Here is a 25,270-nt window from a genome sequence, read left to right as displayed (position 1 = left end):
TGCCTGGGCTCCCTTCAGCTGGGAACCAGGGAAAGCCTGACTTGAGGCATCAGTGAAGCCCGCCAGGTAAAGATGCAGGGCACAGCACACTAGGCATAGCCAAGACTGGCAACAAGGCCAGTGAGACTGGAGCTGAGTGACAGTAATGGGCAGGGGAGGGGGAGAGCAGTGGGAGATTCCCTCCAAGGTGGGGGCAGGGCCACAACATGAATGGGTCATGCCCAGGACCCCCAGGACAATGACCTCTAAGGACTCTTCCAGCTTCAGCCTTCTCTAGACCTACCTCAAGTTTTAAGAAGCCCCTTATGCCAAATATGACTCCTTAATTTGACCATCTAGATTTTTGTAACTTGCAATTGGGAGTTTTCTTATTTTCATTCCAATTTTTAATCATTATGACCAGAAAAAAAAGTGGTTTTTTTTTTTAAAGTTTATTTTTTTTTTAAGTTTTTTTCTAACTTTCTGGCAGCGCCTTTTCATACCATCTGTTTCATCTCAATACAATCTTATATACGCAGCCGAAATTCACTAAAAGACTATTCTCTAGTAAAGATGAACATAATTTACTGGTAAATATCTAAATTGACATTTAGCATACAAATGAAACCAAAGGTCAGGAAATGAAAACTGCTTCTTAGTCTTTACAGAAGCTGCACCTGCCCCAGATCAGTGATGAGTACCAAAGAGAAAGGCTGATTTCCCTATTGATGCTTCTGTTGTTTCCAATGACCCCTTCTGCTGTGATCCCCCAGGCAGCAAATGAAGCCATTGTGAAGTCTTTTCTTGTCCTCTAAATGGGCAATTACACATTTTTTAAGACAATAAATTTTGTTCCTAGTGCAGCTGATTACATTGATTTGTGAAAATGACTAAAAGCAGTGAATCAATTTTTTTTTCTTTCTGGTGATGTTAAGATAATCACCAAAGACATAATAGAAAGTAGAATGGACCTGGAATTAGGAAACCTGGAGCTGAGTCCCATTCTCCTACCAGTAAGCTGTGTGATTTTGAGTAAATGATGCCATCTCTCTAAATCTCTACTTACTTATCTGAATAAAATGGAGAGTAATACTGCCCAGTGTACTCCAACTCAGAGAGCTGTTGTGGATGAGGGGACATTGGAAGGCTTCCAAGGCATTGATAAGCTTCCATTTCATTTCATATATATGTGTTTGTCATATTATCCATCATTAAATTATCTGTACACATTTTATTTCTTTTCCTTTTTTTTTTTTTTTTTTTTTTTGGAGACAGGGTCTTGTTCTGTTGCCCAGGCTGGAGTGCAGTGGTGGGATCACTGCTCACTGCAGCCTCAGCCTCCAGGGTTCAAACAATCCTCCCACCTCAGCCTCCCAAGTAACTGGGATTATAGGTTGCATGCCACTACATCCAGCTAATTTTTAATTTTTTTTGTAGAGAAAGGGTCTTACTATGTTGCCCAGGCTGGTTGAACTCAAATCAATCTTCCCACTTGGCCTACCAAGCATTGGGATTACAGGCATGATCCACCACACCAGGCCCACATTTTCTTTATGTGTGATATGTATGATATATTTCACGATAAGTTTCTAAAGCAGTCAATAAATTGTGGTTGACATACTTGACACAAAGTAAATACAGTATGAGTTTTCTTCTGGATCTCCTAACAAACAGAATAAATCTAGATTTAAGACAAAATCATTTTCCCTTCACATCAAAACTTGGTATTTTGAAAAACAGTTTAATGGAAAGAGTAATCAGTGAAATTTTGAAAAAGACAAAGGTGTATCATGTTTAGTACAGGCCCCTTCCACCCTGGCCCTCCATTTTCCCCTCACTTGAGGTTTCCTAGATCTATCTCCAGAAATATTCTGGAAAGACAGAGAGTATCTTAAAAGCAGCAAGAGAGAAGCATATAGAAGCATTTCTGTGTGCACCACTGTTTTACATAAACAAAAGTATGTTATATGTGCTGTTCTGCATTTGCATTTTTTCATTTATTCTAGAGATCTTTCAGTATCAGCCTAAGAATTTAGCCCGATCAGATTCGTTTTCTCTGAAGCTCATTGGAGCAGTGTGGAAAATGGGAAGAGATAAACAGTGGATGTGGGGAAGCCGGATGTTTTCCACTGGTTTTCAAAACATCAGACTAATGGCATGCTGCAGTGACCATCCACCACAGGTGGTCATCCAGGGGAGAGTGTCCACATGACATGAGAATCACTGCCACCCAGGGGCAGTTTCCACATCCCAGGTACTGAGCAAGTACAATCCTCAAGGCCAGGTGCTTGTATTATTCAGAGGAAAAGACCAGAGTTCCAAGAGGCTAAGTACCTTGTCTGTGCTCATCCCACCACTAGGCTTACCACCCCTTCTATTCAGGCCCACAAACTGAGCCCTTCCGATGCTGTGGGGGCTGACTCATTACAGTCATGGTAATTGGATTTGGCAATTCCCTCATCATGCTCTGCCAAAATTCCACAGAAATTCAAGGAATTTCTGTTAATAATGTTGATAGATAAGCTGCTGATAACAAATATTCTTACATCTTTTAAGGGTTTCTTTTAAGCTTTATGTTAACTACAGTCATATGTTATGTAATGACAGGGATACATTCTAAGAAATGTGTCATTAGGCAATTTTGTTGTGTAAACATTATGGCGTGGACCTGCACGAAACTAGATGCTTAGCCCACAACGCACCTCGGCTCTCTGAGGGCGCCTATTGCTCTTGACTACAAACCTATACAACGTGTTAGAGTTCCGAATGCTGCAGGCAACTGTAACACAATGGTAAATATTTGTGTATCTAAGCATAGAAAACGTACAGTAAAACAATAGTATGAAAGATTCAAAATGGCTCACCTGTATAGAACACTCACCAGGAATGGAGCTTGCAGGACTGGGGTTGCTCTGGGAGAGTCAGTGAGTGAGTGAGTGGCAGTGAATGTGAAGGCCCAGGACATGACTGTACCCCATGCTATTCTCTATAAACACTATACACTTAGGCAACTTTATTTTAAAATATTTTTCTTTATAAATTAACCTTGGCTTACTGTGACTTGTTCACTTTATAAAATTTAAATTTCTTTTCACTTTTTGACTCATAATAACACTTAAAACACAAACACATTGTATGGATCTACAAAAATACTTTATATCCTTATGGTGTCAGCTTTTTTCTATTTCTAAAGTTTGGTGCTTTTTGTTTGTTGTTACTTTTTAAGCTTTTTTTGTTAAAAATGAAGACACAAACTCACACATTAGCATAGGCCTACACAGGGTCAGGCTCGTCTGTATCACTGTATCCCACCTCCACATCCCGTCCCACTGGAGGGTCTCCAGGGAAAGTAACATGCACGGAGCTGTCATCTCCTATGGTAACAGTGCCTTCTTCTGGCATACCTCCTGAAGACCTACCTGAGGCTGTTTTACGGTTAACTTTTTTCTTCTAAGTAGGAGTACACTCTAAAATAACAATGCAAAATATGGTGAAGTCAAGATGTCAGCTGGAAACTTTTTAAAAAAAGACTTTTTAAAGTATAATATAGTAAGTGCATAAAGCAGTAGTAGTCATTTGTTTTCAAGTATGACGTGCCATACGTAATTATACGTGCTATGCTTTCTACACACTGCAGTGTGGGAGGTTTGTTTATACCAGCATGACCACAAACACAAAGTCATGCATTGCACCAAGACATTCTCTCGTGACTGCACAAGTGAGGTTTTCAGCTCCACTGTAATCTTATGAAATCACCGTTGTGCATGATCTATGGTTGACTGCATTGTCATGATGTGGGACATCACTGCAATTTCCTTGAACTGCGTGTTCTCCTGAAGGTACTTGGTGACTACCTATGATTGCTTTCTGCTCATGTGAATAAAGGGTGAGCCCAGGGCCCACTGCCTACTGTCTTCTCTGATGACCCTCTCTCCCCTGCAGATCCGAGTGATGGTGGACCTGTGCAACAGCACCAAGGGCATCTGCCTCACAGGTAGGCCAGCTGCTCAGCAGAGCCGTCCATACAACGCGCACATGTGCTGCCGGAGGCCCAAGGCAGAATGAACACCTAGGAAGACATGATGTTATAAAAATACATGTTGGTTTACTTTCACCAGATGTTTTTAATGAGCTGAAAGCCCATTGTAATATGATTATGAAAAATAGTATTTTCAGTATTGCCATAGAAATAGAGCCATGGAAAATAACTAGGACTTGGGTAATTAGAAACATGTGGTATCTTGAACCAGAGCCAGAGATGTTTTTCTTATTCCCATGAGTTTTTAACAGAGTGGGGGTGGGGGAGGAAGGGAAAAGTCCTTGCTAATTAATAGAGTTCTGTTATCAGAAGTACAGGTGTGGTGGCCCAGTTGTATGTTATGGAGTGCTAGAACCATCCCCTCTGACTTTAAAACATTACCATGAGACCTTGAAGCCACGTGAAGCTTTTGCAGGACCTCTCAGTTGATGGTCCCAGTCCCTGGGGAGGCCAGGCTAGGGTTGAGAAACCCTGCACAGTTTGTATCAGGTTGTAGGAAGCCTAGCCCTTTTTAGCAATATTTCCCTCACCTCCTTCTCATTACCTGCCTTGCATTAGGAGTGCAATGTGAGTTTGCTGTGGTTATGTGAGTGTGTGAACGGAGGTGAGATGGTAAGAAAGAAGCTCCCCTCAGGAACCCCAAATCCAAGTCTGACTCACGTTCACTTAGTTTGGCCTCCGAGAGAAAAACTCTAATCCTGTGGCTTCTTGGGAAATGCTAATTGAATAACTCAAGTCGTATTTCAGCCCTCACTGGAAATTAAAGATCTTCAGAACAGCTTGGTCCTTTATTCTGAAACTCTTATAGCTTAAGCATCTTTCTTCCATCTCTGGAAGTCCCTTTTCAGAGTTATATGTGACAGTAATGAGTGCTAGAGAAATGGAAGAACAGAATTACAGGCACAAAAGCCTGTTGAGAGGCACAGGAAAAGCATCTTCCTTTTTCATTTTATTTTTTGTAGTGACAGACCTGAGAGCCAGGCTGTACAGTGAATGCACAGGACGGAGCTATTGAGATCACTTAGGAGAGATCGGCAGGGAGGTGGGGGATGACATCCGTGTTAGAAGTGGGTTGAGTAGGTTTTCCTTTAGCACTTCCAAATGCTTTTCAAAAGACAGCACCTTCTCCTTTCATGCCAGATTGAAATTGGGCCCTCTTTCAAACAGAAAGTTCTTCACTTAAAATTAGATGTGAAAAATACAAGTTGCAAAGCAAGAGGATGCTTTGGGATGAGGCCTGGACTGGGGACAGGGTAGTTGGCAGGAGGGTGCATGACAGGACCCAGGAATGAACTGAGTAGCTCCAGTGGCTGGACAGAGAGCATTGGTTCTGAGCCCTAAGAGGATGCCTGGCAGGGAGATGTGCCAGAGCAGAGCCTGGGCTTGGGGACCAGGAACGAGATTTAGCTTTCCACTGCATTCATCTTCGAAAAGCAGGCTCTCATAACCTGAGGCTGGTCCCGCTGTGACCAGGCAACCCTACTCCCATTCCTCTTCCTCATCCAGCTATCACTGCTACGGCAGTCAGGACAGATGCTATGCCATTCTGTGCAAACTTTAACATCTCAGTTGGATTGTGAGCCTAATCCCCTAGCTCAAGTAGTTAGTTATTTTTGCTAGTACAGAGTTTGTCAAATACCGTATGTTTTTCTGAATACATCTTACTCGGGAGCCCACATTTCCTTGGGAACCCAGAAGCATATCTTCTGGGAGAGCAGGTGTCTTGAAGAAGCCATGTTCTTGAATGATTCTTCACTCACTGCATCCTCTTCATGTGGATTTGCTGGGAATCATCAAGTTACTGAACTGCTTATGGGGGCAGAAGCACTACACATTTTCCTTGCCGGCAAGTGAGCCTAACCCAGTTATGATACTTGTCACTACTCTCTCATTCTGTACCTAGGCAAATATCAATCACGGGTTAGTGACGCTGAGCACAGCCTCGTAGCATTCTTTTCTGCTGTTCCAGAAAGCCAGCACAAATTGACTGGAATTGGCACTTCTCTCTGCAGACTGACTTGTTTTTAGTGTTCATGGCCATCACAGACCTCAAGTTTACATAACTAGGGGCATGTGGCCAATTTTAGATTTCAAGGAAAAAAAAATATCTGCATGGCTCAGCTCTTACCAAGCATCCACCCAGTTTTAATCAATTCTGGTTAGGAGTGTGGGATGGATACAGTTACTGTGAGCTACATAATTTGCAGGGCCCAGTGAAAAATGAAAATGCAGGGTTTCTTGTCCAAAAGAAGCAGAAAAAAAAGGGCTTCTTTCTTTCTTCCAGTCTTGACCTGTTTTGGTGTGAGTTTTTATCTGCTGCCTAATATCATACTCCCCAAAGCATGAAATACTTATTGGGAAAGCACAGACCCTCACAGGAACCAGGGGTCCTGCCCTGTGACGTAGGCAGGCACAGCACCACTTAGCCCCACCTTTCCTGCACTTGTGCCTGGGTCCCTACTGGGGTGGAAGGTGGCGGAAGTTACTGACAGGGCAAGGAGTACAGAGGACACATCACGGGGCAAGGGAGCAGATGACAGGCAACCTGTCCTAGGAAGGTGGTGGGAGTGGGACTCCACCAAGCCCTCTGTGCCTACTTTATTGACCCATTGGACTTCATTTACAAAACACAAATTCAAAGCCCAGATCATTGGGAATTTCTAAGTGGTGACCGCAGAGCATTAAGCCCACACCTGAAGCCCCCTTGTGAGGTGAAACCCTATGAACCTGCATGGGTGGCAGGCCCAGGGCACCAGCCCTGCATGCACTGCTAGCAGGAACATGGATGTCTGCACATATTCCTTGAGGATGTGGCATTCAAGAAAAAGAAGGGTCAAGAGTTGAAAAAGTTTTCTAAACACTCAGTTGGCACATATCATGACATTTGATGTTATTTGACCCATTTGGGGGCTCTTCCAGATGTTGGGGCCCCTGGAGAGCCGGGCTGGCATTCTGAGAGGACAAGAGGGCATCCCGCCATCACCATAGTTCCCTATGCCTCAACACGTTTTATGTTTGCCTGAACTGCTGAGCTGTCTGGGACTGTCTTCCTTTCTCTTCTGAAATTCTCTCCTCCTCCTCTAGCTTTGGGGCATTAGACCTCCTGGATTTCCTCCTCCACGTGTCTTCTGATGATTCTCTCTTTCCTGGTGCCTCTTCTCTCACTTGCCTCTCTCCAGGTGGGGTGTGGCCCTCCCCCTCTTCCATTACCAATTCTAGCCTAGACTTTTTACTCTTGCCTTAAGACTAGTAGCTCTGAACCTTTTTATGGTCAAGAACCCCTCTAAGGGTCTGCTGATGGTGACTGATTCTTTTCCCAGAAAATTTTCATAGCACATCAGAGGGCCCATGACCGTCTGCATCCCAGCCACCTATGACGCTTGGTAAAAATGCAGATTCTTGGGCTTCACTCTAAATCCAAACTGAATTAGGAACTCCAGATAGGACCTGGGTATCTGCATTTTAATAGGCATTGCAGACAATTCTCTGGATTCATATGAGAGGAACGCTATCCTTAGGGCATCAGTGGAGTTCTTGCAGAAAACCCTAATCTAAGCACTTCACCATAGTAAGACCCTTGGCCACGCCAATGTGTCCTGAATATACAGCTTCAGCCGGGAGCTCTCACCAACAGTCCCGATGCATGGACATGGTTATCAGACTGTCTTGGGAAATCTTGAAACCTACTGTGTACTGGCAAGTCGTCCATCTTACAGTCAAAGCATCCTTCTACCAATCTGAATATGGCTCCCTCTGTCGTCGGGAACGATGATTAATTGATTTCCTCTGACTCTCTTAACTGGCCACATCACCCCCTTCCCAGTACGTGTGTGCCATCTGGTGGTAAAGTCATGGAGACGCAAGTTGTACTGACCCTAGAGAATGTGATGCCACTTTTAGCCAACCATTTTTGCCCAGAGTAGGACTGTTATGTATTGAAAGCATACCCTCAAACACCTATTTCTCCCAGGAATATGTCAACATAGACGCTATCCATCTGTATCACAGGCCCCCTGTTACCTGAAACGCTTACTCCTTTGCCTCCTACCCAATCAGACATGGATTCCTGCTCGTTCTGCTGAAATACCTCTTGAATTTCTAGCTTTCTCTACAACACCACAGTCAGCACATTTATCCACAACCTTGTCACTGATTTTAACTACAAGGATTCCCTGGGGTTTTTTTTTCTGCAATAGTCATCCTCCATGTCTCTGTTCCTGCCTCTTTGTCACTGTCTCTCTCGTCTTGTTGCACCTAGCTCTATCCATCTTCCAGCTAGAAAGAGGCTGTCAAATCCACATTGCTTTCACAGCATCATCCCCTGCCTAAGAACCTTCCATGGCTCCCTCCTGCCTCACAGATACCATCTACACTTCTTGGCTTGGCAGTCAAGTGCTTCTGCCACCCACCATACCCAGGTCCTTCTTCAGCCTCATCTGTCCACACTCCAGCTGGGCTAGTCCTCTCACTTCCTCCCACCCTGAATCTTGTAAGTCCCCACCTCTGTACCTTTACTCTTGGTGGCCCATGCATAGAGTGCCAGATCTCATTAAGCCCCATTTCTTCAATGTCATGGCTCCAGGACCCTTCTCAGACCACTGAGTGCCCACACTTCCCCAGTACCCCTTGTCAGAGGTATGGGAGTGGACACTTCACTGTAGCTCTCTCATACTACATTATGGTTTCAAAGAGTTCACCTTCCCCACATAGACTGTGAACGTGACAGATACAGGGACAAAGATTTCTTGGTGGAGTTTGATGTACATAGTAAGTGCTTAGTTAATGCTTGTTTTGTGAATGGTCACAAGCTTAGATTTATGGAAAGACCTTGCCATGCCAATATTGGCAAATCATTATATGTAGTCTAAAGAAACAAAAAGGGCCAGGTGCAGTGGCTCACACCTGTAATCCCAGCAGTTTGGGAGGCCGAGGCAGGCAGATCATAAGGTCAAGAGATCGAGACCATCCTGACCAACATGGTGAAACCCTGTCTCTATTAAAAATGCAAACAGCTGGGCATGGTGGCATGCACCTGTAGTCCCAGGTACTCGGGAGGCTGAGGCAGGAGAATTGCTTGAACCTGGGGGGCGGAGTTTGCAGTGAGCCAAGATCATGCCACTGCACTCCAGCCTGGTGACAGAGTGAGGCTCTATCTTAAAAAGGAAAAGAGGAGAGAGAGAGAGAGAAAGAGAGAGAGAAGAATAGGAAATCAACAGTTCAAGTTACAAACTCATTAGCTTGTCTGAGTACTCAAATAGAATAGTTGACAATAAGACATTCCTATTTGTGGGAGCAAAATCAACTGGATTCATCTGAACCCCTTAGATCCTTGGGTATATACACGCTAAGAAAGGTATTTGTTACCTGATCTGCGCTCTCAATTTTTCTCAAGCTATATTATGTAACAAAAGAGAAATCTAGCTAGTCAGCTTCCACTTCCAGCTCCCTCCAGTGGCTCAGAGGAGACAAGCCAGCCACATGAGAGCACTTGAAGCGACTCCTGGGACAGCCAAATCTCAGTCCCGCAATGACAGCACCATCATTCGCTAACCCCCTGTGCTCGGGCTGCACTCGTCCCACCAGCATTGTTACTGGCCCTCCGTTTATGAGGCTGACAGCTTGAGAGATGACTAATTTGTGAATCTACAGTGAGGCCAGCTCAGAAATTAATCTTGGTTCATTGAAACTTAAGCAAAAGTGGTTTGATTGGCAAATGGGTCTTTGTCGAATTATTTTAAAGGATCTTTTGGCCAAATGTAATGAGTTCTAAATAGAAGGTGTGGAATCTGTTCCTTAGGGTCAGTAGATGATTAGGAGATTCAAAGGTGGGAGGGTGCTTTTTGTTTTCTGGGTTCAGTGCTGGTTTCTCTTTCTTCAACCCAAGGTTTCTCATCTAAATTTTTTTTCTGTTACAGGACCTCCTGGACCACCAGGTAAGAGCCTATGGACTTTTCTAGTTCAAGGGGCAGCTGTGGGTGGCCAGAGCCCTAGGATCTCTCTGCCAGGACAGATGTGGGGAGGGTGAGAGCCTGAGACAGTCCTGGCTGTGTGTCTCCTTCTTGGCGCCCCTTACCTGAGGTTCTGCCATCACCATCCCCTTCTTGGCACTGCTTCAGCCAGAGAAGGAAGGGAAGAAGTGGGAGAGGATGTGGAAAAGGCATTGATGCCCGCTGTTTCACTGGTAGAGGAAATCACAGTAGCTTCAATGAAGATTTTTTTTTTAATGTCCCTGTTTCCGTGCTTTGATGCAGGACCTCCAGGAGCTGGCGGGTTGCCAGGACACAATGGATCAGATGGACAGCCTGGTCTTCAAGGCCCAAAAGGAGAAAAAGGAGCAAATGGAAAAAGAGGAAAAATGGGTATTGTGGGCAACTGTTCTAATTAATTTTCCTGTTGTTTACCTCCATGATTGCATTTTTGGATGACTAAAGCTGTGTGCAGCAGAGGTAAGGTGTTTCACCTCTGCACAAAAGGCCAGTTTAACTCTTACCTAGAAGCCATTGTGTTCTGGGACACCAAGGGTATACTTCTTGGTCCCATCTTGGCAAACGTTTATTTCAGACTGGAGAAGCCGTCTCCTGGGAACTGACTCCCACCCTTCTGCTGCAGATGGGAGGTGGAGGGAGCAGGAGCCCACAGCCCTGGGAGGGACGCTCCGTGGTCCCTGTGACAGCTGGTGCTGGTGCATTCTCTTTCGAGGCTCAGCTCTTGCCTTGCCTTCTATTGCCTCCTCCTGCCCAGCAAATCTGTGTTTGGTTGAAAATCAGTGGACTGATGTTGGCCCCTGGTAAGGCTTTTCTTTGCTAGAGGAATAGCTCAAACTGCTTGAGTAGAAAGGCAGCATCTCAGCCCCTCTGAGGCCAGCACTCAGGTCACGGGGTCCCCTCTTCAGGGTCTACAGGATAACTACAAAGACATGGCTGGCATCTCAGGCGAGATTCCTTTGCCCTGTTAAGCGCAGGGCCGTGCCACCACTGGAGCAAAGGCCCAGAAGCACCAAGGTGTCAGATGTGCCCATGGAAAAGTGAGAAGCAGGGGCTGGTGCAGGGCCTGGCAGGAGGCCGGAGCACAGAAGGGGAAGATTCTGAAGGGCTCTGAGCACCAGTCCCAGGGAGCCAGGGCCTAGGCAGGTTTACCTGAAGAAAGCTGGCACATGCCATGGTGGGGCTCAAAGACAGGGGGTGAGAAACTACTCAGGAGACTCCCACAAAGGCCTGGCTCTCAGCCACCTATCGAGGCCACTGTTGACGGCAGAGAGAGGTTGTTTTCAGCCAGAGACTCCACTGCACTGTCTCGTTTTCAACCTTTTGGCTCTGCTACCCGAAATCACTCGGACTGGCCCTAGACTAGAAGAAATGGTAGAAAATTCTTCCAGACAGCATTACTCCTTGGGTGACCTCCACCCTTATTCTCATTAGCAATTGAAGTAAGGGTCCGTGGAGAGGGAAAAATTGTTGAGCACCTCTGCCACTTGGCAGTGCCTACCTGCTTATGTTCCAGAGGGTAGCTTCAGAGAAAATGGGCACACACCGTCCAAGCCAGCTCAGTCCTCAGAAGGCCAGCAATTACCATTGGAATTACAGAGTAGCAGTGGATTGTTCATATAGGATAATGATTATAATTATACACGACCATTGCTGTAGAATAATCATGACGATTGGCTTATCCTGGGAAGACTCCAAAAATGTGATTCAGTCCTGAGGCCTCAGCAATGGGCATGATGAGGGCAGGCTCAGGGGCAGGAGGGCATGTAGGAAAGGGATGGTTTTCAAAAAGACTTGAGACAGATCCTGGCCTTGAGGATGCGCTTAGCATGCACCCCGCAACCCAGGGAGTGCAGAAAAGAAAAACTGTGTTCGCTTATGGAGCACATATTTATTTGGCAGGTACCATTCTAGATGCCAGAGACGCAGATATAAGCCACCCCCACCCCCCCACCTCCAGGAGGCTTACATTCTAGTTGGGAGAGATGAATAGTAAATAAGATAAATAAACAGAATATATGGCCTGTTCCATGGTGAGAAATGCTCAGGAGAAAAAATACCATAGAAAGGGGTAGGAAGTTTATGTGGAGTTGGAGGTGGTACATTTAGATTGAGAGGCCAAGTAAGACCTTCCTGAGCAGGGAACTTCGAGCCAATACCTGGAGGAGGTAAGAGAGGGTCTCAGGGTTTCGGGACAGAGGGCTCTGGGCCGAGCGTATAAGTCACCAGGACACCTACAGAAAGGCTGAGTGGTTAGCCTAGTCTAGTTGAGATCAGAGAGGTAACTAGGCCAAATCAGGTTGGCCTTGGGCATTTTAAGGACTGTGGTTTGTACTCAGAGGAAAACGGGGAGGCTGTGAAGCGGAGCAGTGCTGTGCCTGACGTATGGGTGAGAGGACGGCCCAGCAGCTGTGCTGAGAGGACGCAGGAGGGAAGGGCAGAGGCTGGAACAGAGGACAGCAGCAGAGGAGGGAGAAGGTGTTGGATTCTGTTTGTCACTAGAGGGTGACCCCAATCCTTGGTTTCTGGGAGGTCCCATAGGAAGTGCAGCAACGACACAGACCCTTCTCTGCAGCAGACTCCCAGAGAGTAAGGCCTCTAGGGGTCGGCAGCGTTAACTGAGAAGCCTCCACTCATACTAAGGGTAAAAGTTGAGTGTCCGAGGCCCCCACAGGGAGTCCTTGTCCCAGGCCAGGGGAAGTGGGAGACTAGCCACCAAAGGTTATCTGAAGAGCCCAGTTCTACGGGATCGCTCAGTCATGGTCCAGCTCAGGCTGCAGACAAAGAGCCACACTGTCCTGTCACCCTGCCAAAGCCCTGAGGATGCACTTTCCCTCCTCCACCCACTCCTGAGCCCTGGGACAGATTCCCTTTCTACCCTTCTCTTGCTAAGAACGGATAGGGAGGAGGGACCAGAGGCAGCAGGGCCACTGAGGGAAACCAGGCTTCCTCCTGAGGGCCACGAGAAGCCCCAGAGAACTGTCAAATGGGAGAGAATGATGGAATCAGATCTGCCTCTCTAAATGCCACTGTGGCTGCTGCGTGCAGAGCACACTGGAACGGGCAGGTGAGGGAGCCAGGGTGGAGGCAGGGAGACGGCCTCCGTAGGCGGAGGACAGCGGGCAGGGGCGGAAAGACCCACAGGGGTAAGTGATATTTAGGAGTAAAGCCAGCAGTTCCCGGTGGATGGTGGATATGGGAGTTAGGGGGTCAGGGAGGCATCAAGAGTGACTCTGAGGTTGCCATCCTGCTTTACTGAATGGTTGAATGAGCTGCTCCTGCCTGAACTGGGGAGTCCCGCACTCAACTCAGATCTAAAGGGACAATCGTGGACTGCGTGCGATGTGCTGAGTTTGAGATGCCCTGAGGTATCCAGGAGGAGGTGGGGAGGTGGCCTTGGAAAACAGGTCTGCAGTTGGAGGAGGCCTGGGGAGAGAGGTGTATACTAGGGCATCTTTGAGGCATCTGGGCATGTGAGCAGGGGTGAGGTCACTTAGGGAGAGAGCCTGTCAGGAGAGGAGACACTGGGCTTCAGCCCTGAGAAGCTCCAACCTCAAGTGACCAAGCAGAAGGGGATGAGTTGGCAAAGGACACTGAGGTGGGGACTGAGCAGTGAGAGGAGCACCAGGAGAGGGTGGGGACATTCATCGATAAATAGTTATCAGCAGACAACAGTCACATCCACCTACCACCCCAACATGAGATGTGTGTTTGAAGCGAAGAACAAGGTGCTCCACCTACCACCTCAACATGAGATGTGTGTTTGAAGCGAAGAACAAGGTTCTCCAAGGTACCGTGATGGAGAGGGAGGGTAGGGAGGTAACAGCTTGGCCAGACGTGAAGGGAGGCCCAGCACACACAGAAGGGCAGGACCACACAGCCAGGTGAGGTTGGAGGCTGGTGCCAGGCCCTTTCAGAGCTTTTGGATAAGCAGCCAGCTCCCAGGATGGCACTGCAGGTCCTCACATGGGTATGCAACCTGCCAGGCCAATGCTGTGAGTGTGGAGAAGGAAGGGCCATCATTTAAACTGAGAGTTAAACAATCATTCATGGTTTGCTGGCAGGGATGGGGCAGGGGAGGTGTGGGAGTACATTCCACAAAGAGGGAACAAGTGTTATTTCCAAGAAAAGGAAAAAGGGCCTGTGTTCCACAGTGTTAGGGACCCAGTTAGGGTGGGATGTGCCCCCTAGCAACAAAGTTTGGAACCATAATACACAGCCAGCATTTACTGCCAGACACTCCACTAAGGCCTCGGTACACGCAGCTCATGTAGTCCTCAAAACAACCCAAGGGCACAAATGCTTTTGTTAGCCATGCTCTTTCCAGATGAAGATACTTCTCTCCTCCTCAAACAGGCCAAGCCTCCCTTGCCCCAGGGCCTTTGCACACAAACCACTAGGGACCCAGAGTAGATTGGGGTGGGACTAGGGCACAGTGAGCTGTGCCCACTGCCTGATGCCCTCTCCCTGCCTTCCCCTGTCTTCCCAGGCTGCAGGTCTTAGCTCAGATGTCACCTTGTACATGAGATCATCCCTGGCCACTGTGCCTGGCCTGTCTCACCTACTCTGTCATCCCCTGCTGTTTTGAAATATCGATCCCTCCCTGAAATCACCCCGTGGTGACTATTTGCTGTTGCCCTGATGGACTGGCTCCCCAAGTGGAATGTGAGACCTGTGAGAGTCAGGGCGTGTCTGTCTTGCTTAGTTTCTACCTTCGGTGCCTGGAACACTCTGTCAAGAAGCTCAATAAATTCGTGGTTGAATGATAGGATATAAATTGTCTAATGTCAAAAGCTAATAAGTGGAGGAGGCAGGACTTGAATCTAGGTTTCTCTGACTTCTGGACCCCCGCTCTTAACCACAGTGACTCGTCAGTTTCCATACTTGAGGGGCTTGAGCCCTGTTGTGAGAGCAGGGTTACTGGAAGTGCCGAAGAGCAGGAGCATATAGGAAGGAAGCCTGGGCCCTGGGCGCTGGTGTAGTTAATGATTGAGAATACAGGGCTTCAGACACCCTCCAACCTGAGCTCCAAGGCTGAGTCTTCCTGGCGCGGGTGGGGGGGGGGGGGGGGGGGGTTGGGAGGGTTCCAGCCTTTCAAAAAGGCCTGCAGGATATTGTTGAGAACATGCAGTTCAATGAGTAATAACCTGCCAGTCAGAGACAGTTGATTTTGTCCCTCTTGTTCCCTGCCTTCAAGGCAGAAGGGAACGGTGGAAAGAGTTCTAGGAGCTCTTGCCTTGATCCCTTACTGGCCCTCAGGCCCTGGGCAAGTCACTCCAAGATGAGGCCTTGACTGCCTCATGTGTAGCCAGAAGAGGTTGGGTTATAACAACTCTAATATGGTTTCTGGTTTTAAATACTCTACTATAGTGTTAGTCTATGAAGATAGGGACTATGTTTTATAGCTTTTATTATTCATCAAATCTCTTAGCTAGGGCCCAGCTAAGGTTCAATAAATAATTGTTGAATGAAGAATGAATTGATGAATGAAGAATGAATTAATGAATGCATGCATGAATGCACCAATGAGAAGAATAGAACATAGTGTCTGTATACAAGGGCTTCCTCACAAACCAGCTGAAAGAGAAGATATCCCGGGCAACAGCAGGTACTCGGTAACTATTTTTTCTGGTTGGAAGACCGCTTAATACTCCATAGTGGGCAATACTGCCAGAAGAAAAAGCCAAACTTCTCTGTGCAGATGATGAGCAAACAGAGCTAAGTGTAAAGGACGAGAGGGAAGAGTATCAGCAGCTTGGACATAAGTAGAGGAGCAGTGGGAAAGGCGGGGAAACGAGGGCCAGGGAATGTCACACAAAACCCAGTCCCAAGACGCAAAGAAGAAGGAGGGCTTTCATCTGGTTTTTTTCTGAGAATTTGATTTTTAGAGAAGATACTGCAGCATTAATCATGGGGAGAGAACAGAAAGGCCTAGGCTCACAGATTATGAGGGCACCCCTGGGTACTAGTGGGGACCCTGGCTAGATTGGGGTAGGACTAGGGGGTAATGGCCTTCAAAGTAAGGTCAGGGCATTCAGCTCCACCTATGCAGGAGACAACCGGGAGCCATTATAAGACTGCTCTGATGAAACCAGAGCTTAAGCTCTGTAGCCTAACAGTGGTTTCTAGAAGATTGACACATCAAAGCTTCTCAGGTTCTGACCTTAGAAAAGCTAAGAATGATGGTGGAAGAGCGGAGCCAGGTGGTTTGGGTCCCGGCTCTTCTGCTTACTAGCAGTATGCCCCTGGATAAGTTACTTCATCACTTTGTGCCACAATTTCCTTATTTGTAAAATGGGGACACTGATAGTATTAAGCTCATAGTGTTATTAGGAAGATTAAATGAGTTCGTGTGTGTGTGTGTGTGTGTGTGTGTATATATATATATATATATATATACACACACACACACACACATATATATGTACACATAAAGTGCTTAGAAGAGGATGTGACACAGTGTAAGTGCTATACTGGGGTTAGCTATTATTATTGTTGTTGTTGTTTTCAAAAGTGGGGAAGGAGAAACTTTATTTAGACCAAAAGGAAACCTAACTGAAGCGTTCTGTATTCATTTGGAAACACCCACTTAGATTTGAAGAGAAGAGTCAGAACTGAAAGAAACCTAAATGTTGTCAACTGTGCAGCCAGCATCGTCTATGAAGTATGACATGCCATTGCCTCAGAATCAAGCATTCTCTTTCCTTCCATCTGCCTCTCATTTTCTCACTTACGAGTTAGTGCTGCAGAGTCTTCTCTAAAAATCAAATTCTTATAAAAACAGAAATGAAAGCCCTCCTCCTTATTCGTGTCTCAGGACTGGGTTTTGTGTGACACCCTCCAGCCCCCTTTCCCCCGTCTTAGTCAGCAACAGATGATACTGCCGAAAATAAAACCTCCTCCCTCACCCCCTACTGTGAAGACGAGAGTCGACCTCAGCCCAGAGATATCACACAACTCCAAACTCAAATGCTAATGAAACTGTTTGTTTTGAGTGGGCGACACCAGGGAAAAGAAATGCCAGCAAGCCACTCGTAGCACAAGTTAGGCAGGCAGAGTTGGGCCTTCCTTCTCTGGCAGAAAGTGCTGACTCAAAGCCAGCCAGGGGTCCAGATCGCATCGTGTCATAGCTGCCACTGTGCACAGCCAGCATCCCTGACCTTCACTGGGCCAGGGCAGGGTGAAAAATGCCACACGTAGGATCCTGGTGGTGAATCACGATTAGGTGGTATTTCATTTCCGACATACCACAGCCAAAGCACAGCCAGGGCAATTTTACCAACAAAGACAAGGGGATGCTTTGTCAGTGCCATGGTGGACAAGAGGGCAAAGGCAAACTCTATGCAGATTAAATGTCCCCAACACTTTCTTAATGAAAGCTAAAAAATGATCATGCCTTCCCCAATTGGAGTCAAAATACAGCCTTAAGCAAAGACCTTGAAGAGCTTTAAATACCTGCTCCTGTAGGGGCTGCATTACAACAGCTGCCCGAGAGCAGGCACATTTCCCTATTTCACATATGGCCTTTCCGAGAAAGAAAAGACAAGAGGAAGGAATAAAAGAAAGGAAGGAGAAATCAGATGATGCAGAAGGCTGTTTGTGACTTTAATAAATGCCTGAAAAAGATGTCCCTGCGGTAACCAGCAGATACCATTTCCCTGAGCACTGCTAAATCTGGGTCATGTGAGACCTTTCGAAGGTGTGAGTTACACTTGGTGCATTGTGCGGGCTGGACTCTATGGCAATGCCCTCATCTTTTATCTCCTTCAGATAAAGTGCCAAATTGCCTATTTAAAACTGACAAAAGAACGTCTTCTCACACAGAGGGCCTGGCAGAAGGGCCCCTTTCAAGTGAGTAAACCATTTTCCAGCCAAATGGCCTGATGACTGAGGCTGGGGGGAGCCAGTGCAATGGATTTTTGGTGCTGTTTTAAGGAAGGCATTACAACTGATGACCCCTCAAAGAGGCACAATTTGACCCCTGAATCCATAGCAGAGCCAGTGCTGACAATGAAGAGACCCCCTGCTCCTCTTCACATCATCTTCCACTGGACGGGCAGCCACCACCCAAGCTTACCACTGGTAGCGGTGAGGACCCCAGGTTTTCTGACTCCCAGATGTAGCTAAATTTCATGGTTTTCACAAAGGTTTTCTATTGGTTGGTTGAAATCTAGCAAATGATTTTTGTTCACTACAGTTTTCTTCTAACAGTGATCAACACTTTGAGGCTTTTTCATGCACTGCTGTCTTCCTTAGAATAATCTGTGGATAGTTCCTTGAATATGGGATATGAATATGAATATGGAAGAGCAGAAACAATTTTGATTATTTATTACTCCTCTAGAGTAAATGAAAGGTGCTAAGAGCTCCAGGTTTATGTTTTGGGTAGGGGTCCCCAACCCCCAGACCCATATCGGTCCATGACCTGTTAGGAACCAGGTGTACAGCAGAAGGTGAGCAGCAGACAACTGAGTGAAGCTTCATCTGTATTTACAGCCCCTGTCTAGTGCTCACATTACCCCTGAGCTCCACCTCCCATCAGATCAGCAGTGGCATTAGATTCTCATAGGAGTGCAAGCCCTGGTGAGAATCTAATGCCTGGTGATCTGTCACTGTCTTCCATCACCCCCGGATGGGACTGTCTCGTTGTGTGAAAACAAGCTCAGGGCTCCCCTGATTCTACATTATGGTGAGTTGTATAATTATTTTGTTATATATTAGAGTGTAGTAATAGAAATAAAGCTCCAATAAGTGTAAGGCATCGGAATCATCCCAAAACCATCTCTCCCCACATCCTCGTCTATGGAAAAATTGTCCTCACAAAACTAGCCTCTGGTGCCAAAAACGCTGGGGACTGCTGTTTTAGGGAATAAGTAATCTGATGGCAGTGCAGGGCATTTGGGTATAAACTGAAGGGTATTATGACTTGCTAACCTCCCCATCACTGAAATCTCTGCCACTTGGGCAATACCTCTGTTGAGTAATATCTCCAACAAGCTGTTGTTAAAATGAGCACATATTCCCTGAGATAGAGTATCATGTTAATTGATCCATATCTGGCAATAGCTTTGTACAATGTTAGATAATTAACTTCCCCTCTCAGGGACCCTGTATAACTGTATAATTAAGAGTTCTAGTGGCCTTTTTATAGATTCCTTGAGATTTTCTACATAAGCACTCATGACATCTGCAAATAAAGACAGTCATCATCCATCCTTCCCAATCTATCCACCTTTTAGTTATTTTTCCTTGCATTATTGCTCTGGCTAGGACCTTCAGTAGGATGTTAAATAAAAGTGATGAGATTAGATACCCTCGTTTCTGATCTTAGGGAGAAAACATTGTTTTTCGTCATTAAGGATGACACTAGCTGTAGGTTTTTTGTAGATGCCCTTTTGCAGACTGAGGAAGTTCTATTTCTAGTTTGATGACAAATTAAGAATGGGTGCTAAATTGTATCAAATGCCTTTTCTATATCCTTGAGATGATCATATAATTTTTCTTGCTTAAATTGCTAATACGCTGAATTACATGAACTGAATGATTCGAATTTTGGACTCTCAGCAAGCATAGAGTCAAGCGGTTAAATCATTTGCAGATAAGTTTGGTCCTTTAGAAACTTGTTTTGAAGCTTTGTAATGATGGGTCCACAGCATCCTTTAAGCCGGGGCTAAGTTAGCCTCACTACTACACTAGACTTTTTGAAGGACTCTACCCGTTATTTCAGTGTTTTGAGATTTCTCCATGTTGGCAGTGGGAATGAGAACTTTTTACTATGTGAACCCCCAAAATTGTGTAGTGAATGGTCTGTGAATTCCTTTCCCAGCCCTCGAATTCCCTCACATGTGCAAGTCATCCCTCAGTCACAGGTTCAAGAGAGCCCTCTGCAGATCAGCAGGGCTCTTTCACACAGCTGTCTCCTCTCTGCTCTTCTATCTTGCAAATTCTAGCCACCTCCATCTCCTAAAACTCTGACGTTTGGCTCCTCATCTTAGTGAAAGTGATAGGCTATTTGAGGTCCTCCTCGCTGTGCCACTGGGAACTACCTCCCAGCAGTGAACTGGGACAATCCAAGGGGGTGCTTTCACTGCCCAGGTCCAAGGCTGATACAAGCCGTAACTTAGAGCTTGACTAGCAGTGTGCAGAGGACAGCAGTTCCTGTAGTCGTAGCTCCCTGTGAACACAGGCAGAAATTTCACCCACTACCTTTTGCTCACCATCCTTACTAATGGTTGTCTTAAAGCAAACTTTACCTGTTTTGCTATTGTGATTGAAAGTATTATTGTGATTGAAAGTGTTTTGCATTGGAATGTCACCGAAAAGGGCATTAGAGATTTGCTTTGCTGCTCTGATTTGGCAGCATCTGTTATAACCACTGTAGGCCTTAGTTTCAACACCTATAAGATGAGAGTAAGGATGACTGCCCAGACTACCACTCCAACATGTTGTGGGGAATAAACTCATGTATTTAACTCCCACTATTATGGCCGTGGACACACCCCTCCGAGCAGCATGGTTGCAGACTTCTCATTAGGCCCTTCCTGACCTTCTTTCCAGTGTTGCTGTTGTCGCCCCTCTTGCCGTTCACTCCTCTCTCCGATCTGTTGGCTCGGCCAAATTTCTCTGAAAATAATCCAGCAGGCCAGGTGTGGTGGCTCATGCCTATAATCCCAGCACTTTGGGAGGCCAAGGTGGGCAGATCACTTGAGGTCAGGAGTTCAAGACCAGCCTGGTCAACATGGGGAAACCCTGTCTCTACTAAAAATATAAAAATTAGGTGGGTGTGGTGGCTCACACCTATAATCCCAGCTACTCAGGAGGCTGAGGCAGGAGAATCTCTCAAACCTAGAAGGCAGAGGTTTCAGTGAGCTGAGCTCATGCTACTGCACTCCAGCCTAGGCAACAGAGCCAGACTTCATCTCAAAAAATAATAAATAAATAATCCAGCAAAGCCACCCAGAAATGCTGTTCTTTAATGAACGTATGGCCACACTGCTACTCTAAAATGGTTATGAAAAGCTGTGCGTTTGGTGTATCTGCTTCCCCAAAAAGCACAAAGTACAATAAAGTGGTATGCTGAACTTCTTGCACAATAGGCTAATATGTCTTTTGTCTTTTTTGGTCAGGGATACCTGGAGCTGCAGGAAATCCAGGGGAAAGGGGAGAAAAGGGAGACCCTGGTGAACTGGGCCTGCAGGGAAATGAGGGCCCACCAGGGCAGAAGGGAGAAAAGGGAGACAAAGGAGATGTGTCCAACGATGTGCTCCTAGCAGGTAAGACGGGCGCGCTCTGGCTCTCTGAGGACATGCGTGCCCAGAGAACCACCTGGTTTCAAACACAAGGGCAGCTCCTGTGTCTTTTCTCCTTTATGGCCTTATGAAGCCATCTGTTTTGCAGCATGTTTTGGAGTTCTATGCTTTCAAAGAGGAGAAACCTGAGCATGTTATTCCATGTAGGCAAGACCAGATCTGGGATCTAAGCATAAGTGGTTCAGGTAATTGGGTCGAAAAGCCATGGTTGACTTCAATGGAATGAAGGAAGTTTCTTTTCCATGTATCTATTGAAATCCAGCACAATCCAGAACAAGACAAGTAAGCAAGCAACTTACAATACCTCAGAGGACAACTGACAGGAAGCACAAGCATTTGCTGTTGAGGTCGAGCCATCCTCAGGCCCTGAACCTAATGGCCTTTTCACATAGGACTGGGGCAAAATATTGTTGTGCAAAGCCCCAGTCAACCTCAGTAAGGATGGCAACAGACTCAAGAATCCAAAGAAGAGACCCGGGGCCAGCAACTGCTACATGGGGCTTTCCTGGGGGCCTCGTACAGGGGAGAGAGTCCAGTGGTAATGGGGTGGACAGGAGAACCACCTTAGGACAAAAACAGCCCAGGGCAGTGGACTGGGTGAGCTAACTGCCTTACCTGCAGCCCAGGGGCAGTGGGCTGAGCAGGAAAATCTCAGCCACCTGCAAACAGCATGCAATTTACCGGGCATTTTCACTTAATGCCTGTACTAGTCTCTTCTCACATTGCTATGCTATAAATACCTGAGACTGGGTAATTTATTTAAAAAAAAAAAGAGGATTAATTGGCTCACAGTTCTGCAGGCTATACAAGAAGCATGATGCTGCCATCTGCTCAGCTTCTGGAGAGGCCTGAGGAAACTTGTAATCATGGCAGCAGGTGAAGGGGAAGCAGGCACATCAATGGCAAGAGCAGGGGCAAGAGAGAGTGAGAGTGGGATGTGAAGTGCCACACACTTAAATGACCAAGTCTCACAAGAACTCACTTATTACCAAGGGGGCAATGCAAGCCATTCATGAGGGATCTGCCCCCATGATCCAAAGACTTCCCATGGACCCCACCTCCAACACTGGGGAACATGAGATTTGAGCAGGACATTCATACTACATCAGCACCCTCCCCTTAACCACCTCCACCTAGCACCCTTCACTTAACTCAAAACTCAGGGCCTCAACTGCCTGCATGGCCCCCGTTCCATGGGATGGGTCAGGGGCTCAGATGTTCCTCAAAACAAGTAATGAAGCTCTGGGTTGGCAACTCCCAGATTCCCCAGCTCTGAGCACGCGTTCAGATGCATCTGCCATACAGAGTCATTCTAAGGATACACTTCGGTTACTGTCATCAGGGGCATTTCCCTTACAAATACAGTGGCTGCTTTTCCATCCCAGGGTAAAAGCAGATAGTTGGTGTTTGTGGGAGAAGAGGGTAAGGGGCAACAAGCCAGAAAGACAATAGCACAGGGGAAAGAGCAGATGACAGCTGACTCTCATGGAGGAGCAGGAGGCAGAAGAATTTTAGAAGCACAGTACTTTGGAGATCACCTATATGATAAAAATACAACAATATAAATATAACTATGAAGACAATAAAGAATTATCAAATACCAGAGAACATTATTTCTGAATCAGAGACTTACCTAGTAGCTGGAGATGAGTAAGACATAACATCTGTCCTCAGGAAGCTAGGAGGATGCTAGGTGTTCAGAATAATGATCCGGAATCAGTTGCCCATCCAACCGTCTATCCACCCTCTGGGACTTGACTGAGTGCCTGCTGTTTACCAGGCACTGTGCTTAGGCCAAAGCACCGAGGAAACATCGAACTGAGTTTAGTACATTTTGTTTCATGAACAGGGGATGTTGCTATGCAAAACGTGTAAAATTTAAGAGGGGTTTTGACAGAGTAATATACATAAATATGTTTGAAAAATATAAGATTATGTTACACTTCAGCTACATAGGAAATCTACACATGCAGAGTACCATGTTCCCCCATGCTGCTGACCAAGTGAGGGGTGATGACAAATCCTTCAGAAAAGCACCATCCTTTATGAACCCCAATTGAAAAGGCCAGGTCAGGGCAGAGGATGTCCCCTGGAAGAGAGTGGAGAGGGCGTGGAGGAGAGTGGAGAGGGCGTAGGAGGCTGGGGCTCTTCTGCTCTGCCTGCAGATCCCTGCTTCCAGCTTCTGTGGCTCCACTTGCCTGCTGTAGAGAGACTGAAAAGGCTTATTTGGTCTGGCTGTGAGGAAGCAGCTAAAGAGACCTTAGCTGACCAATCTCAGCTCAGGACAGGAGGGGAGAACCAAAGGGCTGAACACTCCAGCCAGTGCCATCTTTGCAAAAGCTCCAGAACCAACAGCCCTTCTGGGGCCTTCATCCACATTGGCCACCTGAAGTTAGAGGAGAGGCTGCCTGCAAGTGTGTAGGGATTACAGCTGTCAAAGCACTCACAGCAGTGGCCTCCCTGATTCCCACAGGACAGGGCAGGAATTGTGAGACTCAGTTTGGAGATGAAGAAATTTAGGGGCTCAGAAGGGTTAAGTTCTCTGCCCAAGATCATGAAGCTGAACAGAACTGGAACCTATCGGGCTCCTAATTTCTTCAACCACACAGAGCAGTGCTTCTCATACCTGTCTACATATGAAGATGCTTCAGATGATATAGCGGACCAACCTCCCCACAGACATTCGGATTTGACTGGTGCTAGATGGGACCCAAGCATTAAAATTTCATGAAGGCTTTTTAGGTGATTCCAATAGGCAGTCAGGGTTCAGATACACAGGCACTGGCCAACAGAAAAAGGATGAGCTTTGCAGAGAGACACACACCTCAAGCTGTGCTTCCGCTGTCTTCAGCTGTAGCCCTGGGCAGGTCACTTCACTTCTCCAAGACTCAGTTTCTAAGGAGATAACACTATGACCTCACAGTGTGGTTGGGAAGAATGACAGAAGACTGTGAAACTCTCAGCACAGTCTCTGGCACGCAGTTGGTACTCAGCACCTACTGTAGGTTGTTCCTGAACGTGGCAAAGACAAGTGCCAGGGTAAGTCACCTCCAGGAGGGGTAGCTCAGTGAGGCTCCAGGGCAGTGCTCGTTAGTCCTCTGTGCTCATATTTAGAGCCCCCTTAATCAATCTCCCTCTTCCCTTCCTCCACTCCTCCTTTCCCCTACCCTCCATCCATCCCCGCTCCCTCCCTCCCTTCCCACTTCTTCCCTTCCTTTCTCCCCTTTCACTCCCTCCCCTTCTTTGTCCTTCTCTCCCCTTCCCTCTTCCCTCCTTCTCTCCCTTTCTCTCTCTCTCTCTCCAGGTGCCAAAGGGGACCAAGGCCCACCCGGTCCTCCTGGGCCCCCAGGCCCTCCAGGTCCTCCAGGGCCCCCTGGAAGCAGAAGAGCCAAAGGCCCTCGGCAGCCAAACATGTTCAACGGCCAGTGCCCAGGTGACCACCCCTCCCCCACAGGACCTGCCACCTCTGTCTGTTATCCCAAATGCTTGGTCTGCACCCCAGGCTCTGTGGCCAGACTTGTTTTAATAGAGGGAGGAGGGTTTTGTACAAAATAAGAGTCCCCTTCTTGCAGCCTTCTCATAGGAGGTCTTATAGGTCTCCGCCCCTAGGCTAAGGACCAGGGACAGTTTTAGAATGAGGCTTCCCATTCCCCTTCCCTCATCCTGCTTCCTTCATTTACCAGAGGATAGGTCAGGGGCTCAGATGAGCAGATCATCCCTCCCCCCAGAAACAGTCTGGAAAGCTAAGCTGCTAACTTTTTGCACTCTTGGGAAGTGAGAAGATTGACTGATGCTCAGGAGATGAAGGGGAAGTTTGGGTTGGTTAAGTCCTCACAAATAGAGACAGTGGTGCTGCAATGAGCCAGGCACGGGGCTATGTGCTTGTTTAATTCTCACAACAATCCTATGATATTGGAATCATTATTGCATTTAACTTACAGATAGTAAAACTGATACTA

At 46.8% G+C, this 25,270-nt stretch overlaps 1 protein-coding gene across 1 annotated transcript in view; it reads left to right on the top strand.

The window, feature by feature from the left end:
• GLDN (gliomedin) overlaps nt 1-25,270 on the top strand; it is a 66,259-nt gene that overhangs the window by 32,707 nt on the left and 8,282 nt on the right. The window contains exons 2-6 of the mRNA XM_032297466.1: nt 3,922-3,973; nt 9,934-9,951; nt 10,270-10,377; nt 21,129-21,275; nt 24,616-24,744. Coding sequence (XP_032153357.1) covers nt 3,922-3,973; nt 9,934-9,951; nt 10,270-10,377; nt 21,129-21,275; nt 24,616-24,744 — 454 coding nt within the window. The remainder of the gene's footprint in view (nt 1-3,921; nt 3,974-9,933; nt 9,952-10,269; nt 10,378-21,128; nt 21,276-24,615; nt 24,745-25,270) is intronic.

Source organism: Sapajus apella, unplaced genomic scaffold, assembly GCF_009761245.1.
Source record: "Sapajus apella isolate SASKATOON/1434 unplaced genomic scaffold, GSC_monkey_1.0 scaffold37, whole genome shotgun sequence".
NCBI lineage: Eukaryota > Metazoa > Chordata > Mammalia > Primates > Cebidae > Sapajus > Sapajus apella.
This window is presented reverse-complemented; position numbering and strand designations above follow the sequence as displayed.